Raw genomic sequence first — 21,120 nt, 5'->3', positions numbered from 1 at the left:
ACAGATGGTCAAGTGCTGATCCTTTGCAACATCGACTATTTCCAAAGGGAGACTCTCATTAGCTTTCAAGTGTGCAATGGCATTTGCACTTTGGACTAACAAGAAAAGCAGACCTAACTTCACGTGCTCCACGGTCTCACTTAGAAAAAGATGTTGACGAATGAACATTCCAGGGACCTTTGGAAAGAACCTGACATTTTCGCGGACTCTCCCACCTTGAATCCATCAACCCCCAGCCTACACAAATGTAAGGATGCTGCAATATATGAAGTGGATTCAGAGACCAGCATCTCACAACCTGTCGCCCTGAATCTGTGATATGCGTACAGCAGAGTCTACATACACTCAGCTCCTTCTGTCTTTTAGGAATACATGATCATATGTATATGAACAGTTCCGGGTCTGATCTGAGCACGTTGTCTCCGGTGTAAACCAGAGCTCCAGAAAAAGGAGGGTAGACATATTGGCTTGTTTTCTGGGGAACCAAATTGAGACAGACTATACACAGATGTGCCTGTGACAACACTTTTTACCCGCCCAAGTGAGACACAGATCCGTCGCCCGGAGTCTCCGGTCCCTTTAAGAAGACTCGGTGTTCCCCAGTGGGCTCCAGCGGCGCCCGCAGCAAAAGGCAAACTTGCCTGGCTTGGTGGATGGGGGGCGGGAGGCGGGGGGGGGGGGGAGCTGAGAGCGCGCCAGAGTGCGCTGCGGGCTTCTTTCCCCTTCCCCTTTCCTTAACCCTTCCGGGAGCGGAGGAACAGGGTGATGCTGCAGCGCCGACGAGCCGAGCCGGGGCGCTGACTGCCCTGGGCTCCGGAAACTTTGCGCTGAGCGTGGGATTGACTAGGCAGAGCCGAGCCGGCTAGCTGGCCTGGAAAGGGACGGGGGGAGGGCGGCTGGAGGGAGGTGCGACCCTTCAGCACCCCAGGTCTCAAGCCCGGGGGCTAGAGAGGCGGGGTGCAGCAGCAGCAGCAGCAGCAGGAGCAGCAGCAGCAGCAGCAGCAGCAGCAGCAGCAGGAGCGGAGCTGTCCCTTCAGCACCACGGACCCAAAGCCTGGGCGTTAGGGAGGCGGAGGCGGGGCAACAGGCGGGAGCTGTCCCTTCAGCACCGCGGACCTCTGCCCTCCGATGAAACCGCCCGGCCCCCTCCCCAGGACTCTGTCTTTTCTCCAGTTTGAGCGGGGGTGTCAGGAGCAGGCGGAGAGCTTTCCTGGGAGGCTGGGGAAGCAATGAACACTCTTCTCAGCGACTCGCCTCCCAGCAGTGCTATTTTTTGCCATCCGCCCTCACCCCCAGCACACGCGCTCGCACACACACGCACGCACGCACACACACACACACATAGACCTCTCTGGATTTCTTTGCCTTGAGTCTCCCGAGGCTGTGAGGAGCCAGGCGCATCTCAAACCGAACTGGCAGCTCCAGGCTCTGGAGCCATGCCCTGCACGGACCCTCATCTTTACCAAGCTCCTGAGGAATGAAAGGAACCCAGGGATCCTCAGAAGGCAGCAGTGATGTGGACCAACCCCCTGGAGCCTGCACCCTTCCAAGGGCCATAGGCGACCCAGGGAACCGGAGAGAGCTCCAGACAGGAAATCCCAGCTTTCCTAAAGTCTCTGTGGATGCTGACAAAAGGAGACCCGAATTTTTGGAAGAGCCTGCCCTAGGTTACCCAGCTGCAGAGTGATTTTCCCCTCTGGCATTGAACCTACCCCTCCAACCCCCAGCCATCCAGAGTACCATGAAGAATTATGAGGATGTGTGACAGAGGTATCCAGATGTTGATCACCACTGTGGGAGCCTTCGCAGCTTTTAGTTTAATGACCATTGCAGTGGGCACGGACTACTGGTTATATTCCAGAGGTGTGTGCAGGACTAAATCTACAAGTGATAATGAAACCAGCAGGAAGAATGAAGAAGTAATGACCCATTCGGGGCTGTGGAGGACCTGCTGCCTAGAAGGTATTTACAAATTCCTCTCAATGGCCCCAAATAATGCAGTTTCTGATATTCTAATATTCCAGTAGGTGTTTGGGGAAATGGAGGCAGTGATGGGGAAAGATGAATAGTTTGAATTTTTGCTGAGAATGTGCAGATGCCCAGATTGTTCCCAGCAAGACTAATGCTGTGTGGGATGAAGAGGTTTGGTCTTGTTGGTTGTTTTTGGTTTAAGCTTCATGAGACGAGATTTTGTGGCACTCTAGGCAGCTTCTGCAGTTGAGCAAAGTCTTCAAATCCAAAATTCCTAAGCATATTGTGAATTGCTTTGATTTGTGGCTTGAGATGGGGTCTTTGGCTCTGCTTTAATTGCATTTTAGTGGGGGAGGGGGAGGGAGAGTGAGGGAAGAAGAGAGAGAGGAAGGAAGAGAGAAAGAGAGGGAGGGAGGGAGAGAGAGAGAAGAGACAGAGGGACAGAGGGACAGAGACAGGCAGACTGTGACCTAGGCTGGCACACTTTGAGCTATTTCCTTATTTCTAACACAGTCTTAGCAGTTTCTTCTGAGTTTGGTCTAAGTAGATATTTTCGTGAACTTACATTGCCAACCAGACAAACGTATGTGAACCCCTACACACACACATTTTAACAAAACTTCCTTATTAATACATGTTTCAAAACAAAACTGAAGTGTTCGTATTTGGTATCCACCTGTCTTCTTTCTTAAGTCCTCTCCAAACTCAACAAATATATTTCCATGGCATTTGCATACGATTGATTCTCCAAAAATCACAGCTTCTAATTTTAAAAATTGAGAATTTGCTCTAAATTATGATGAAGAGGGCAGATGAATTTTCAGAATGTGAAGCTCTCGGTTAGACTGTCTCACTATTAAACTCGCTTTCACTACACAAGAAGTCACTCTCAGCATCACTGGGCAATGACTGAATGTCAGTGGTAGTAAATGGAAAGATAGAGAAGAAAATCAAAGCTCTTCCAAGCTTATGTGCCTGAGGGAACGCACTGGATTAGAGGGGCAGAAGGGAGTTTTATCAGGCTTCTGAGGAATCTGTGAAGCTTGTCACTCTGATGAGCAAGGAAATCTGGGTTTCCTATATGTTCCCCTCTCCTGTTTGCCATTGGTTCTCCATGCCTGCATTCCCACTGGCTGGCATTTGTCAGGGCTTTTTGAGAACTTGCATTTATGTAAATCACTTAGGAAATCATGCTATGACATCACTTGCTAGTGTAATATTGCATCATTCCCTGGCCTTCTTCCCATGTCCTGACACTCTGAACAACTGCTCTCCCGACTGTAGCACTACTACAGTTGATTCTGTTTCCAACACAAATTTGCAACTGGTGGGAATCCCAGGTAGGAAAAGACTACTTTAAATGCAACAAGAATCACTGTACTTGAAGTCAGAAGACCTGGGTAATGCTGCAAACTATCTGTGTGACCTTGGCTAAGACATTTGCCTACTCCAATCCTTTCTTATCATTCTGGGAAATGATTACTTTGGAATAGGTGATCATGAATTAGCACTATCCAAAGCTCCTATTTTATCCAGTGTACCAATGGAAATTTTAGAACAATTCTTTCCCAAACATTGATAAAAATCTAATATTTGTGATCATTGGTGATCAGATATGGTGAAGTCATTTACCTTGGGGAAATTCTATTATTCCCTTTACTCTATTGACAACAAAGAATTGAATTACCTTCTGTAAAGCTGTGATTTGGTGGATGCTTTGATGTCTATATGGTTCTAGGGATGGCATAAAAAATCTGAGCCAGACGAGGTATATATGTAGATCGTGTTTCCGTTATGTTCAGTTCTTCTGCCCCTCTTGGAACAAAACCTGGGAATGTACAATTAAAAACCAAATTTGGCTTCCCCCAATAGGGCCTAAAGTGCCTAAATCCTTTCTCAGAATTTCTCAACTGATGGTTTCTCTTCTCTCCAACATCATGTCATACACCCACAGTTTGTACAAGGAATTGGAACCCCACCCAGGCATTCTGTGGGCTTAGTGGGAGAAGTGAGAATTTGAATCAAGATGGAACTGGATGAATCTAAGATATGTTCTTGATCAGGTGAATTCTTTTGAGAAAATATGTTGCAGTCTTCATACAATTTGACTCAGCCAGGTTTTTGTTTTTGTTTTGTTTTTTACATTTTTTGAAGTATTATATACAGTAACTTTAATGAGTCACAATGAATCTTAAGCTGTGTGCACACCCATAGAACCAGCACCTAGATGGGCCTGGCTGGAATCTGAAACCAAGATTTTTCTTCATGTACTGAATATATCAAGTGTTCAAGGAATTTTCAAGGAACCTCTGATTTCCTGCATGCAATAGGCAGACCCCATCCTCTGGATTAAAGGTGTATAATCATCTCTTATTCAGTATATCCCCTCTCCTAGAGTCTCAACATCCTCATTTTTCTGGTCCTTTAGAGTCAAAGGATAACTGGAGGACTTATAGCTCAGTTTTTTTCTGATATCAAATTAGCAAAGTCTGTTCACCCATACTTTTTTAAGAGCCATGAGAGAATGTGGTGGTTTTGTCCAAAGGAGAATGGTCAGGAGGGACATGACAGCTGTCTGAAAATATCTGAAGAGTTGTCATATGGGAAAGAGATTTGAAATGTTCTATGTGGCCTCAAGGGGGTAGAAGTAAGAGTGAGAGGAAAACAATTTTTACCTCAGTATAAATGACCATGCAATGTAGAATAGGGAGCTTTAGGAGGTATGGGTTCTCCACCAAAGATATTCAAGAATAAGGAAACTACCTCAATGTTCCCAAACTTGGCTAGTCATCAGAATCACATGGGGAGCTTAAAAAAAAAAAAAAAGATAATTAGGCCTCACAACTAGATTCTCTGCTTCCGTAGGTCTGGTGGATCACTGGAATCTGAATTTTCTGAAACTCCTCCAAGCAATTCTGATGTTTAAGCTAACATATATTAAGTATTTACAATGGAGCTGGCAACAATTGCATGTGTTAAAAAGGATCACATCACTCAAGCAAGAGAAGGGTTGTTTATTTCTTTAACTCCCCAGAATATCATTTATATTTAGTACATACTATTTGCTAGCACTGTTCTAACAATTTTGAAAAATTAACTTTTTCCTCTTCAAAGGAGCTCATTTAAATCAGTATTATTATTATCCTCATTTTATTGGTGAAGAAACTGAGCCTTAGAGAAATTATATGACTTGCCTGAGGTCACATACCTAAACCCAGCAGGCACTACCTCACCTAAGCCATGTTGCTTCTCGGAGCATTTGCTAAGAACATTAATTCGTGCTCCGGTGGATAGGTTGCTACTGGTACAAACATTAGCTTGTGAGAATGCCCAGACACATGGGTTTTTCCATTCAGAAGCTTCAGGTCCCCGAACACTCAGCATGCCTGTGCAATGTCTGCAGGGGTGCAGGCGACATCAGACAGGAACAAATTCAGAGACAGCAAAGGACAGATTTTGAATGAAGAAACAATCGACCTATGTAGAGACACCCACACTCAGAAAGCAGAACGAATGCCTGACTCATTATCTGGAAAGCACGCGAGGCATTCACAAAGTAGGGCCCCAACTTGCTGTGTGTTTTCAATGGCAGCATGTGGATTTGAATGAGAACATGCTCAATGTATGATTCCCTCATTAAGAAGACCCCTTGAAGTCCTAGACATGAGCAAAGCGACGTATTTACATCATGGAAAGACCACTGGCCTGATAACAAGGAACCCTGAGTACTCATCACACTTCTGTCACTACGAGTTATGTGAATTGTGCATATATCTTCCTCCTTTGGGCCTTAGTTTACCCAATTCTGAAATGAAAGCTTCAGATAAGATTAGGGAGTAAACAAATCCAAATGTCCATGTGGACAAGGCAGGTAATGTAGCAGTTGAAACAAGCATTTCAATGTCCTCTTAACTCAATTCTGGGGGTAGGGGGTTGGAGAAGTCACTGCACTTGAAAAGATACCTGGTAGCTGAAACACAGTCTCAGTGTGGAAAACAATAGAGAATAGTGGGGCCTGAGGCAAACCAGAGAGCACAAGCCCCTATCCAAGGGACAAATGCTATGTGACTTGAGTTGATTTTTACTCTTGGGAAACGTGTACCAAATTTATCCCGATAGTCCAAATATTAAAAAGCCAGGTATAAAATCTCTTGATTTTTAAAATGTGGGCAACTAAATTAACTTTTTAAAAACACACTGCCTGGGACATTTGGGTGGCTCAGTGGTTGAGCGTCTGCCTTCTGCCCGGGTCAAGATCCTGGGGTCCTGGGATTGAGTCTGGCATCGGGCTCCCCCCAGGGAGCCTGCTTTTCCCTCTGCCTGTGTCTCTGCCTCTCTCTGTGTGTCTCTTGTGAATAAATAAATAAAATCTTTTAAAAAACTAATGTCTTCTAAAAATATATAAAATAAAATAAAATTTAAAAGTAAATAAAGACACACTGCCTGCCAAGCCAAACCTGCCTCATTGTTGAATTTGACCCATGGGCTGCCAGTTTAAAGGTCCTTTTCATCCAAGGGTCTGATATTTCCATATTTTATTCCTGAATTGTTCTCCATTAGCCAATGATCACTTTTTCGAATCATTTTTTAAGAAAATGCTGACTAAGAAAATAAAGTCCACTTAGCTTTTAGGACAAGGAACTTAAAATTATGGAAAAGAGTCTCAATAAACTGCTATTTTTGCTACAGATGGGCCTGAATGGCATCAAACATCTGTCTGAAAAACTGAAAAAAAAATTAGCCAGTCATTAGAAGTTCCCCCATATTTTCAAATCTCCAGATGGTTGACTCTTTTCAGCCAGATGGGGTTGCAGCTTTATTTATGTGTTCAGAAGCCTTCGGGGAAGCTGCAGAGATGTGATTAAGGACACGGATAAGAGAAGGACATAACATTTGTTGAGTATTTCCTATGTGCCAAGCCCTGTGCTGGGTGCTCTCACATGGTAACTCATATTTTTCATATTTCCTATCTCCCTCCAATAGAAGATAAAGACAGGGATCCTTGTCCATTGGGAGCACTGCTCTACCTCCAGAGCTTAGGAACACTACCGAGTAGTCACTTCTCCACTCCTAGATCTGATGCTGCACTTTCCCTTAGACGTGGGTGCAGAATGCTCTTTCTTCCCTACTCTTGACCTCCTCCCTGTTCCTTTCCCTGCATGTTTCCTCTTTGCCTCTAAAGCCCAAGAGGCAAACAGAGGAGAGAAGTGGACTGGAATCTCAAGGCAGGATGTGGGTGAGTGACTATGCCTGTGTTTGTGAGACCAGTCAGGACTGGGGAGGTGGCAGAGGTTGAGGTGTGAACATGATAACATTCAACCAGAACATGTCTGTATAGCCATATTGCTTGTTAAAATGTTGAAATACTTTCCTACTTCTTGGTAAACAGCATCTGGCCCAAGTCCCCAATCAACCCTCCCCCTCCCGCCACCACTATAGTTACCCTAGCCTGTTCTGGAACCTCCCAGACATCTATGAGATCTTTCCAGTAAAGAGTTAAGACCTGACCCAGCAGGGGCCATCATGATCCTGGCCCACCCCTATGGAAGCATTCATTCTGACTGTCTAGTCTCACAGTCCTACCTGTGATTAAATATTCTGAATCTTATTCCCAGTTCTATCGTTGGTGGAAAAGACCTACTCCTCTGCTTCCTACCTCAAATCTAGCCCCCTGCCTTTTGACTCTAAGATTCTACCCATTTGAAGAAGCAGATGATTTGAAAATAATTGTTTACTTTGTCACTTGAAATTTCATCTTCTGGATTAGAAAAAAGGCAAGTGATCCACATTCCAAGGTTGGGGAAGCAGTGTGGGTTATTAACGTGGTGACGTGTGTGGGTTACTAGCGTGCATCAAGGGAAAAAAATACGCAAAGAAAGGGGACTCTGTCGTTTGTTCTCTTAGAGCCATGTCTGACAATCTTACTGAGGGAGTCATCTTATTCTTTAGTGGAATGTAATTTTATTTGTTTTATTATAGATAAAGGGCCAGTGGTATAGTTAGATGCTACTTGTAGAGAGCTTGGAAAGATGCACATAAATTTGCTCATTAGAGGTGCAAATTATTTCTGCTCATTAGAAGAGATAATTTCAAATGTTGTAGATTTATTGCCACCCTCTAGGACATGAATCAGTTTTACATCTAACTTGACAATCTTACTTCAGAATTTTTTTTCCTGAAAAATATATATAACATCCTCCTTTGAACTAGCTTTGTCATTCTGCTAGTTCTCTCATTGATGAGTTGAATAAAACTTGACATGAGCGCACTGTATATTTTAGGAAAATTATGTTTCTAACTATTTAAAAATTATACTCTGACATGTGGAAGCACCCCCAGTGAAAGCAATGTTTCTGAGGTTAAAGAGAAGCCCACAAAACTCCAAAGTCATTTTGCTTTTTCCTCTATCCACACAATCCTGCCAGAGCCCACTTTTTCATTGTAGGAGCAAATGGGCTTTTAGTCATTTATGAATTGGTCTCTGACCACAGAGAATATGAAACAACAGCAGTGGTCTTGAGGTCAGGTAGACCTGGGTTCTTAGCTGGATCTTGCCGTTTACTGGCTGCAAACCCTGGGAAGTTGTTTCACTGCTGATCATGAGTTTCCTTACTTGTTAAATGAAGAAACACAGCAGCAAGCACTTACAACTTTTTCTATTTTTTGTACTTATTGCAATTCCTTTATTCCTTCATACCTCTAAATAATGCATTGACCAGTAGTTCTTAACTCATCCTTTTTAGACAATATCCATTTTCAAAGACAAATGGCAAGCTAGCTTTCTTATACCACCTTCCTTTTTTCCCAAAACTTGAGGTTCCTCAGTGAATTACCTGTGCCCCAAGAAGACTCATTCACAAAGATTGAGGGTGCCTGCAGAAAAGAGAAACTGGCATCACATTCCTGGGATGGATGCTGCTTGTGTACCTACTTCAGTAAAGAGGCTAAGACAGAGGGAATGGCAATGGGGCAGCCTTTGTGGAATGGGGAAGTTTGTAGGTTGTGTGGATCTGATGGTGAATAGCTGAACTTGAGCCATTTGGTCATTATCCCATCCAAGAGAGCAGCCCATTAGGCAACAAGACCCTGGTCAGAGCTACATGATGTTCATGAAGATGTTGCCCTGTCCTGAGAGTTGGCCCCTGTTCCATTCCCCAAACCATGAACCTTGGCCCAAAGCTGAGTCCATCCAAAGGGAGGAGGGCCTTTAAAAAATGTTCACAGGGTGTTGTATGGTTCAACTGCAGGTCCAGCCGCATGGGGACATGAGTTGCCAGTGACAGAAGCCAAAGTGGGATAGAAGAAAGTGAGTCAGACTCAGATATTCCACACTGGGGAGAGAAGTTGCAGTGGGAAGGTCCCCTAGGGCTCTCCAATAACCAATGCTTGTGTCTCCACAAAAAAAGTCAACATGTCCCCTGCCACACAGAGAACCTGATGATCAGTGTTAGCTGGGAAACTAGTAACAATAAACAGTAAAGGTTTGCAACATCACACAACTAAGCGAAGTGACATTTTGACCTTATTTTCTTCCTGCTCCCTGCCACAACACACTGAAGGTGCTAGAACCTAAAAGGGGGATGCGCAGGGATAGTGCATTGCAATATGGAAGTTTTAACAGCCAAAAGTAAGTAGAAAGTTATGATCTCCGCCCAAAATATCATTAAGGAAATGAGAGATTGGATATAACACAGTTGAAAGCTAAAAATACAGCCGTTAAACATTCATACTCCACTAATTTGAGATTCTTCAATAAACAGTATATGTCATCATATGTGGTCTCTAAAATTCTAAAGTTGAAAACTCAGTGGTGTATATCCACTGTGATAGATAACTGTATCTCAGCGGTTAGCAAACTATAGCCCATGGGCCAAATTCAGCCTATTGACTATTTTTGTACAACCTACAGACTAAGAATATTTTGTATATTTTTAAGTAGTTGAAAAAATTAAATAATCTCCAATAATGCTTTGTGACACATAAAAATGATGAGAAATTCAAATTTCAGCATCCAAACTTCTGAATGTTGCCAATAAAAATTTTATGGAAATTTGTTTTCTCTCTTGTTACATATGTATAACATATAGTATCCTCAGTTTTGCTGCTTGGCCTGCAAAGCCTAAAATATTTACTGTCTGGCCCTTTACAGAAGAAGTTAAGTTTGCCAACTCCTGTTATATCTCACTGGAGAGGCATGGAGGAATCTATAATAACATTTTATTTCTAGAAGTACCCTTTGTTTTCCCAAGAATATTGGTTGTTGTGGTGGTGGGGGGTGGTTGTACTCTTCATCTTTATCACAGACTCTTCGTCTGAGCAGGGATTCTGTGAATCCTCTTCTCTTTCCTGGAAAACATGCACTTAGCCCTTTGCCCAGGTAGTTCTTCTTTTCTTCCTGAGACATGGAGAGGTTGAAAGAAAGTCAGTGAGAGCCTTCTCTCATAAAGGGCTCCAGGAAAATGCACCCCCTGCCCAGGTACACAGGGAACAACATCTGTCGGGGCTGGCAAGAGGGGAAAACTTTGGGATCTGGTGTTCTGATGACAATGAACAGGACACTAGAGACAGGGTGAAGTAGACTTGATCAGACATGGTCATCGAGTAAATAAGGGTGAAGAAATTGACATCCCCAAAAAGGAGGTAGTTGGTATTGGAAGCCTACATAGAAGTCCTCCTCTATTTGCTCCATGGATGAAGTGTGGCATGCTTATGAAACTTCAAGAAAAATATTATGGAAACGGGTGCTTTTATGGAGAGAGTCTCATCCTCCAAAAATGTTAAGAATCACTAATGTAGAACCTAGGGCAGAGATGAAAGCTGGGATGACCTCAGGATCACCCAAACATAGGTGGGAATTGAAGATGTGAAAATACACAAGAAGTGGCAGAGAAAACCCAATTGGTATGAAGAGGAAAAATAGCAAAACCCTAAGTAGCATTGATACTTTGGGGGCAGGAAGAAGAGGAGCTGGTGAAAAATAGAAAGGAAAGCAGAGATGAAGAAAAGGTTATCAGGATTTGATTTGCATTTTAAGGGTCTACAGAGGCTTGCTCCAAAATGATGTTGATGAACAGCGAAGTCGGGGCTAGTAGCTCTCCAGCCCAAGAGATCTGCGTGAGAGGACTCACTTCCAGGGCAGGTCTGCTGTTCCTCCTGGAATCAGTAAGCAGGTGACATATCCTTATAGATCCTGGGGGCTACTTCCAAGGAAGCTTCAGGAGAGGCTGGGCCATGAGAACCCCAGAAAGAAGTGCCAGGAAAATAATAAATAGCTGACAATTAATGAACACCTTCTGTGGGCCAAACTATGATTGCTAGGGCAGAGGGAGTGTTTATTTCCAGACTAACCCCCGAGCATGCATGCATTTGTTTGTTTGTTTATCCGTCAGACACATCCTATATACCAACCACTGTTCTTTTTTTTTTTTTTTAATAAATTTCATTTTTTTTTAAATTTATTTATGATAGTCACAGAGAGAGAGAGAGGCAGAGACACAGGCGGAGGGAGAAGCAGGCTCCATGCACCGGGAGCCTGATGTGGGATTCGATCCCGGGTCTCCAGGATCGCGCCCTGGGCCAAAGGCAGGCGCCAAACCGCTGCGCCACCCAGGGATCCCCCAACCACTGTTCTAAGTGAGCACTTGGCAAATATCATTTGATCCTTGTTACATCTTTAGGAGGTAGATATTGTTATTCTCCCCATTTTACAAATGAAAGAACAGAGATCCAAAGAGCATATAGTAAGAGGCAGATCTAGGCTTCCAACCCTACCCTGTGCTGCCTTTCATGACTGTACTCCAGGCACTTGGATGAGCACTTAGTGTAACAGATGCAACTCATAATAGCCCCTTCCTACTAGTAGATCTGCTCCACCCACAGGGAGACTGAAGCTCCTAGAAATGAAGTAGCTTGTGCTATATCGCCTGCTAGTGTGATCTCCAGAAGCTTCACCCTAAACACCACAACAGCACTACCTTAATAGAAGGACCTGGGCCTGGTGAGTGGGTCTCCATCTCTTCCAGCCTACTCACTCCTCTGTCAAGGAGGGTTTGGTGGCAGTCACTGGCTCTGAGCCACTCAACAACTGGAATTTTTGTGAAAAATAATTATCTCAACCTTTCCCAATTTCTATTCCAAATCCAGCAAGGTCTGGGGAAAAAATGGTGAAGCTAACAAGATTTAGATATTGTAACACTGAGCTACTGAGAAACAGGAAGTGAAAAGAGCAGAGTTTCTTAAGGGGTTTCTGATTAGATGCAAGTTGAGCAAACCATTGGAGATTCTTGCATTTTCTATATTGCATTTGGGTGTCTGCAAACTTAGGGATGCCATTAGGTTCGTGGCTATCTCACTTCCCAAGGAGTAAACTTGGCCACAGCATTTGTTTGACTTCTTTGAGCTTTTGAGTCTGTGTCAGGCAGTAATCAACTTCTGGCTTAGGGATCACAGCCTGATACTCAGGCAGCGCTCAGAGAGTCAAAATCATCTTTGAAGAACACAAATGCCCACTAGCTATGCAATAGACCAAAGTACTACCAGGCCTGGTTCTTGGAGACCTTGGACTTGCAGAAGTCAGAAGTGGACAAGTGGGATGAATTTGGAACAAGCGAAGCCTGACACTATACATCTACCACTTAACCTGCATATTGTAAGAAATATCAAAAATCTTGTTGCCACCCAAATACTCTACCGACAATATCTTGCTGAACTGGTACATAGTAGATGCTCAATAAATATCCATTGAATTTGTTGCTTGAGCTTCTCCTAGTGAACCCACGCTAATCACTACCAATCTCGATTCTGGGCTTAAGTGCTAATAAACCACTCTAAAAATAATATACCCTATAATCTCTGCCATAATTATTGGTAATTCAGTAGCCTGGATTTTGAGGAAGTCTGACTTCACAGTCTCGAAAACCTCAACATTATTTGTCCATATCTTATTTTCCATTTTTTTTCCTCAAAGGCTATCCAGAGTCGTTCAGAAGTCTCATTTCAAAATTCTCTCAATACTCTGGGTACAAACTTGGGGAAAGAAAAAGTAAATATACATTGTGTGGACATATTGTGGGCAAATCCAGCAGACACTGTTTCTATTCCTTGTGCTTCAGATTCTATATATATTTGGTTACCTGCATGTTTAGGAAATGGAATCTCCTCTACTCTGTATTCTGCGGCATATGCTATTCAGCATCATGCAAAGCTGCCTTGGAATACAATAATACCTACCTGTTAGAATGATTCCAAAAATCATGGGTAACTGTGGAAGCATCCTCTACCATCTCAACTATTATAAAATTCTACTGGCACCTGTGGAAATTGGTTTTGGCATGCAGCAGTTAATACAGATGCATTATTTACAACAAATCGTTGTGACCCTTCGCAAATTACAGGATGGCAAACCAATTAGCTGTTTATCAGCTTAAAATGCCTTAAAATATATACTTGCAAGGAAGTCCTGGTTTTTCAAAATATTACTTTTCACCAAAGATAAATCTGGCTTGTGATCAAAATGCTCTCAGTGTTTAGAGAAAAATAAAAAGATCAAATCAAGAGGCAATGATGTTAATCTGAGTCAAAGGTCTGCTGCACAGCATAATAATTGCTCTGCTCAGCTTTTTCACTCTGTGGTGAGTGATGGCTTAGCTCCCGAGCACTGGGGAGATGGCAGGGTTAGGTTCTAAGAGATAATAAGGTCTGAACCAAGAAAAATTCAGTCTGGGCCACCCCCAAATAGGATTTTCCAGTTTTATCCTGGAGGCTGAGCTGCAGTGCCATCCCTTTGGCTTAGGTAATGGACAGTCCCAGCCCAGGACTATAGACCTTCCCCCAAACTGTCCAAAAGCTCGAAGATGCACTGAAGTGCAAAGGGGGATGAAATTATAAATAGTGTGATTAAGGTAGGCTTCCTTGAGAAGATGACATTTAATTCCAAATATAAAGGAGATGAGGAACCACACCAGGTGACTCTCAGGGGGAAAAAAGCATTCCAGATGGGAATAAGCAGCAAATACAAAGGCCCGGCCAGGGGTAGGACATGGCTGGGGTGTTCAAGGAGCAAGGGAGCCAGTGCAGCTGAAGAGGATGATGAGCTCAGAGGAGGGAGTACATTGGTTGAGGGGGCTAGACCCCAGATTGTGGAAGGCCTTGAAGGATGTTGTAAGAACTTTGACTTTGACTCTGAGTGAACTGGAAGGCTTTGGATGCTTTGAGCCCAAGACTGACATGTTCTTGAGTTAGCCATATCTGGGTCTTCTCAAGGAGTTACTTGCTGCTTGACGGAAGGAGTGCTTTGTCCTGTGACCTCCCTTGCTTCCCACAGGCAAGAACTTCATCTCTAGCCTTTAATGTTTCTGCCTCATCTTGCCCTGGTGTTTTTTTGAAGACTGGGCACAGTGGAACAGCATCCCTTCACCATCATCTTCCTTCTTCCCCTGAAAACAAGCCCATGGCCTCCCATTGTTTTCAGTATTGCATTTCTTACTGTAAGGAGATGAGGGGATGACAGTGTCATGGCAGTTTCTGATGTTTATTGAATTTTACAAAGTTCTTAGACTTGTCCTTCCTGGTGCGCCACCCCTCTTAACTCAGATTCTCATCCTTCTCCAGCTCAGGTGACATCTTCTCCCATGCTGGTCCCCTTTCTTGGAGATCCAATAGGAGGGGTATGAAGTGAGTGATTTGCATCTGGGGGAACTCCAGCCTGGCTCCTCTGCTTTCTATGTCCTTACTGAGCACCTACTAAGTGCTAGACATGCTATGTGCTGAGGATTCAGCAGAGAATAAAAATCTTTGTTAACTTCAGAACTGTAGAGGGAAAATGCTGAGAAACTGCATCCACCTGAATGCAGCAGGGTACTCCTGGAACATGAGGTAGGAGTCCTGGATTAGTCAGGGGGGGGAGGAGGCTTGCCACAGAATGTTCTCTTAGGGGCTTGCATGTCTCCAAAGGGTCTGGCCTACAACAAATACCCAAAACATATTTGCCAAATGCACTGAAAGGCCGTATAGGTTACACAGAGGAGAACTGACCTCTACTAACTGCTGGAGGCTGGAATGGAAATGAATTCAGAGCTCCTGGTTTCTTATCCTTAAGCAGACAGGAAGGAAAACAGGACAATAGCCTACTTCTAGGAATCCATGGAGACAAATCGAGTGACTACACATTTCTCTTTGTTTAAATTTTTAAATTCTCTTTAAAAAAACACACACACACACACAAAAGCTTGGATATTTGATTTTTGTCATGCTTTTTCAGTGGCATATTTTTCTTATTGTATTTTCTTAAAACTCTTTTAACATAAAAGTAATACAAAAACACATTCTAAATATAAACTTTTAAAACAAAACAGACAAGGCAATATTTCCTCCGTACTCTATCTATATACTCATCCCCTTGCCCTCAGATAACTGCTACTTACAATTTGGTGAATGTCCAATAAATATCATTTCCCTATCTTTCTGTTCTATACTATCAAAGAGATTAGAAAGGGTATATTTTTCTCTTCCAGTTCAAATTCTTCACAATTTGCTGAAAAGCTTTTAAAAAGTATCATTTAATTTATTAAGACATTTAATCATGCACATTATTTTTAAAATTAAATCATGTCGAAGGGCTTTTAATGACAAGCATGTGTCTGAGGGGTGCTTATGCCCTTTCACCCCAAGTTCTACTGCTCAGAGCAAGGGGTTTTTTTTTCTCCTTTTTAACCATTTCTGATTCAATTCTTCCAGTGTTTACATCTATTTCTCTAAACAACATGTTTATCCTCTGTTTCTTGATTTATAATCTATTGACTTCCTGCCATAATAGGTGAGGATTTAGTTAAATCATTCCATCCTCGGTATTGATTACCTTTCCAATTTCTAAAAATAACATAAATCTTTATTAGTTTTCCCATCTACCTTGGGTAGGATGTCTCAACTTCCCACTTTCTAGAATGATGCTGTCCACATTCCCCTTTCCACTTGCCCATGCCCACTAGTTGTATTTTTGCTTTCTCTTTATCAAGAATTCATTCTTTTTTTTTTTTTTTTAAGAATTCATTCTGTTTCCATTTGATTCTGTAACTGTGCTAATGCCTCCCATGTTGGGGCTATGGGTGGATTTTGAAGTTTGAAAGTCAATGAAATTATTATGATCAGGTGGAGAATCTTCAGTGCAAAGCTAAGTTGTTTTCTAGGGCTTCATTTTTCTCTTTGTGGTTTCAATGTCACAGTCTCTTAGCCATTCAAAAAAACAAACAAAAGGTCCAAATGGAGTACTTTTGTCTAACACTTATCCAGTTGTTCAAAATCATGCCGTATATTTATTTGCGTCACTCTTGGGCTTTTTGGTAGAGTTTTCATTTTTCCTGGGGTTTCTGAGTGACTCAAGGGTTTTTTAAACAGGTCTTCTGAGGGCAAAATAAATATAAGTCCTGTTGTGGAGGAGAATCTTCTGAGGGAATCCCTGGGTGGCTCAGCAGTTTAGGGCCTGCCTTCGGTCCAGGTCCTGGGATCGAGTTCCACATCGGGCTCCCAGCATGGAGCCTGCTTCTCCCTCTGCCTGTATCTCTGCCTCTCTCTCTCTCTCTCTTTCTCTCTCTCTCTCTGTCTCTCATGAATAAATAAATAAAATCTTTAAAAAAAAAAAGGGAAAGAATCTTCTGGAAAAATTGTACCTCTCCCCCGCACCCCCCCCCCCTTTTTTCTGTTTTCTCGGTACAATATAGTAGTTAAGAGCTCACCTCTACGGTCAGATTGCTTAGGCTCAAATCCCAGGTCAACAATGCATAACAATGCACAACAGTGTAACAATGCTACTTCACCTCCCTGTGTCTCAGCTTTCATCTGTAAAATGGGAGTATTATTTTCCTACTCATAAGGTTGCTATGAGTGTTTGATGAGTTAATATTTGTACAGTACACAGAACAGTGTCTGGCATATACAAGTACTAACTTGGTGTTGGTTGTTACCATCTTCTTGTGATAAGCAGATTGGACTGAATCTGCCCATCTGCATCATTCTGCCCACAGCAAGGAACCCTTCAGGACATGGTTACCATCATTCTGCTTAGTCCCCCAAAATTTTCACATCTTTGCTCTCTGGGGGCAAAGCCAGTGATACAGCTGTTGGAGACCCTACTAGAGAATCAGATTCACAGTCTCTAGTCACATGTCTTAAGCTTGATTCTTTTCATACTGGTTGCTGAAGTGGTCCAAACCTTAGGGAATCTGTATTCTAGAATATCCCCCAGATAAGCCACATTAAGGAAAGATTAGCCCTTAATAAATAACAAGAGCAAGTGCATACCAAGGGCTTACGTGCATTATCTCACTTAGTTGTCTCAAGAACTCCATGGGGTATTATACCCATTTTGCTGATGAGCATATGGAACTCAGGACAGTAACTTTCAAATTCTCCCACTAGTGAGTGGTAGAGGTGGGATTCAACCCTGAGTGTTTCAAGTCTGAGAACTGAGGTCCTTAACGCTGATGTGATAGCAGTATTCTCAGAGCATGTTCTGTTCACCCTGGGGGGACAAGGAAGTCCTCCCAAGACCATTTCATGGGGGTCTACAAGGTCAGAACTATTTCAGAGTAGTAATAAGATATGATTTGCCTTTTTCATGGTGTTGACATCTGCACTGATGATGCCAAAGCAGCAGTGGGTGACACTGCTGGAGTCTGAGCTCCAACAAAGACAGTGGCACCAATATACACTAGTTGTCACTGAATTCATTACTGCCACTCACTCACAGTGAAAGAAAATGCTACTTTCCTTTTGAAAGGTCCTTGGTGAAACAGTAAAAAAGTATTAATCTTATTAAATTTTATGACATCTCGTACTTTACACATAACAAAATGGGAAGTACACAGAAAGCACTTTGGTGGCAAGCCAAAGTATACCGTTGGTCTCTAGCACAACCACTTGTGCAACTGAGTTGCGTGCTGAACTAGCTGCATTTTTTCCATGAAACACCGTATTTACTTGAAAGAATGACTGACAGGCAAATTATGGTTATTCAGGCTTGGATATTTGGCAGATATTTTCCCGAAAATGAGCTAAGTGAGCCTGTCACTTCAAGGAAAGCCCCTGATGGCATCTGTTGCCAAGGATAAAATTCAAGATTTCAAATGAAAATTGAAATTTTGCTTGTGTCTGCCCCCTTGAGTGAATGTGATATTTTTATATTGTGTCATGAAATGTGCCAAAATGGAAGACCTGTATAACTCAGTGAACCAATTTCCCAAATGGCCAGTGTACGATGTTAAAAATTACCCCCGTGTAAAAGATTCCATCAAGATATAGCTTTAAAACAAGGATTTTAGTGCGCAAAAGAGCATGAAAAGTTAATTAATATGGTTTCAGATTCCTCATTGCAACCAGTCTTTAAAAAACCATTGCTTGTTGAGTTTTGGTGTAGTATCAGAGAAGAATGTCCACAATTCTCTTCAAAGGCTTTCAGAGACTCTTGTCTTTATCAACCATATATTTGTGTGAGGCTGGGTTTTCTTCCTAGGCTTCAACCAAAACATTTGGCAGCAGATCAAGTCCAGAAGCAGATATGAGAATCTGTCTTCTATTAAACCAGACATTAAAGAGATTTGCAAAAATGTAAAAATAGATACCACTCTTCTACTTTTCTTTTTGGTTTTGGAAAAATATCGTTATTTTTCATATACATATGTTATTTACGTTAACAGGCAGTTGGGTTTAACATTATTTGCAAATGAATTTTAAAAATAAATATTTTTAAGTTTTCTGAGCTTTATTTTCTGGAACTGGAAATATTGGCAAATATAACCCACGTTAACAACAGCTCAATAATTTGCACAAATATAAAGGAGTCCTGGGACGAAAACCTTCAAGAATCCCTGCTACCAGCTATATTTTAAATTCTGTTGACAAACTTCATTCAAATGGTTGAGGAGACAAACTGAAGGAGCCATTTTCGTTACTTTGGTCAGAAGATTTCCTTCTAGTTCTTGCTTATCTTCCCTGCTGGGAGATGAAAGAGTCCCTTGCCATGTTCCAGTCTCTCTGCTCTGAGTTCTCTTTAGCTGCAACTAAGCTCCACCATTGTTCTGCCATCACTGGGATGCAAAAGGCAACCTGAGGTTCCAGCAAGTGCTGAAAGCAATGCCTTTGATTAAAATGCAACCCTGCTGGTATAAAGTCTGACAGGGCCCGGAGGATTCATCGCACCTTGTGTCTTTGTTCATGAACACCAACAAAGCTCAGCCATGACTCCACAAAGAGCTGCAGGCTCAGGATCTGTGGAGAGACGCCTCACTTATGAGACAAAGCAAAGTGCAGGAAAATGGTCAAGGTCAATTCCTCAGGTTTTTAGTGGATGGAGGCTTGAATTTATAAACTGTCTACCCTCTGCCTATAACTAAAGAACCCTGTGCATGAAGATGGAGAGCTTAGGGAAGGGAGGTGACTGCTAGGCTGCCATTGAACAGGCATTTCTTCAGGCCAGAAGCAGAGAGAAATGAGAAGTAGAAGGGAGGCTTGAGGATGTTGCCAAGAATGTCTGTTCTTGTTGGTCTGTTGGTTTGCCACCCCCGTCTTCGGGTCGTATTCTTATCTGCTTTCTGGGCTACCATGGAACTCTATCACTCCATCCTCCGTCCATGTGGCTTGAGTGGAACTGACTCCAGCCTGGCTCTTAGGATGCCAGGAATGACCCAGGAATGACCTTGAAGAATATCATGAGGTATCATGAGTTCTTATACTAAGGCAGTGGTTCTAAACACAGAATGGTCTTGTTCACCAGACATTTGACCATGTCTGGTGACACTTTTGGTTGCCATGACTTAAGTGAGGGTGTGGGGTACTATTGGCATGTAGTGGGTGAGGCCAGGGATGATTGATAAACATTCTGCAATGCACAGGACAGCCCCTCACAACAAGGAGCTATCCAGCCTCCAATGTCAACAATGCCAGTTAGGGTTGAGAGACCTGACTGGAAGATAATGGGAAGCCATGGAAGGCTTTTAAGCAGAGGAGTGATATGTTCTGAACCGATATTCATAAAGTATAGTCAGGTGCCACGTGGAAACAGATTTTAGAGATTAAAAGTGAAGCAGAGAGAGGGGCTCAGTCAGTTAAGCATCCAACTCTTGATCTCAGCTCAGGTCTCAATGTCAGGGTCACGAGTTCAAGCCCCATGTTGAGCTCCATGCTGGGCCTACTTACATAAATAAATAAATAAATAAATAAAATAAAAATAAAAGTGAAGCAGAGAGATAAGCCACAGGGCTATTGCAAAAACCTCTAGTAATAGAAGACTCAAGAAGTTTGATATGGAAATTATATTTTATTTTCTAGGTTTTTTCTAGGTTATTATTTTTTATTTATTTGAGAGACAGTGAGAGAGAGAGAACATAGCAGGTGAAGCAGCAGAGGGAGAGGAAGAAGCAGGTTCCTTGCTGAGTAGGGAGCCTGATGCGACCTGGATCCTAGAACCTCGGGATCATGAGCTGAAGGCAGATGCTTAACCAACTGAGTCACCCAGGCAGGCACCTCTGTAAATTATATTTTGTATATATTTTGTATGATTATATATTCCAAAAATTACATATTTGGAAATTGTCAGTGGCAAAGGTAGAGCCTTGGGTATGAATAAGAGCCTCCAAAAAGTCTGCAAAAAATAAGAGAGCCAAAGGCAAAGTCCTTCAAACATCCATGTATAGCAAGTTAGGTGACAATATCTAACATTGTTTGAGAGTTTATGTGCCAGCTACTATGCTATCATTTACATGATCACTTTTGTTCCTTTGGACCATGCTTATCATCTCCAGTTTGCACATAAGAAAACTTAGGAACAGAGAGGTTAAATAACTAGCCCAAAGTCACACATCTAGTTATTATCTGAGACAGAAATTGAACTCACAACAACACAACTCCATGCCTTTTTCCTTTAACCACCAAACTGCTGCCACCCTGGGTTGAGAAGCACCTTCCAAAAGAAAAAATTACAACTCTCACAAGAGCTGAAGGATGAAAGGGAGTTAGAGATATGGACAAATGAGCTAGTATTCCAAGAAGAGGGAAGAGCATGCATGGAGGCCTCAAGGCTAGAGAGAACACAGCTTCATAGAGAAAATCAAGCATTCAGTAATGGCTAGAAAAGGGTCTAAATTCACAGGTGGGGTGAAT

The 21,120-nt window shown here is 42.6% G+C and overlaps 1 protein-coding gene across 1 annotated transcript in view; it reads left to right on the top strand.

Annotated features, from left to right (window-relative positions):
* Nucleotides 1-741: 741 nt before the first annotated feature.
* Nucleotides 742-21,120, top strand: part of CACNG3 (calcium voltage-gated channel auxiliary subunit gamma 3) — an 85,503-nt gene continuing 65,124 nt past the window's right edge. Inside the window, exon 1 of the mRNA XM_041749715.1 lies at nt 742-1,962. Coding sequence (XP_041605649.1) covers nt 1,752-1,962 — 211 coding nt within the window. The 5' untranslated portion in view covers nt 742-1,751. The remainder of the gene's footprint in view (nt 1,963-21,120) is intronic.

The sequence above is a fragment of the Vulpes lagopus genome, chromosome 3 (assembly GCF_018345385.1).
Source record: "Vulpes lagopus strain Blue_001 chromosome 3, ASM1834538v1, whole genome shotgun sequence".
NCBI classification, from domain to species: Eukaryota; Metazoa; Chordata; class Mammalia; order Carnivora; family Canidae; genus Vulpes; species Vulpes lagopus.
Note: the sequence above shows the minus strand (reverse complement) of the source record. Positions and strands in the feature narration are given on the sequence as shown.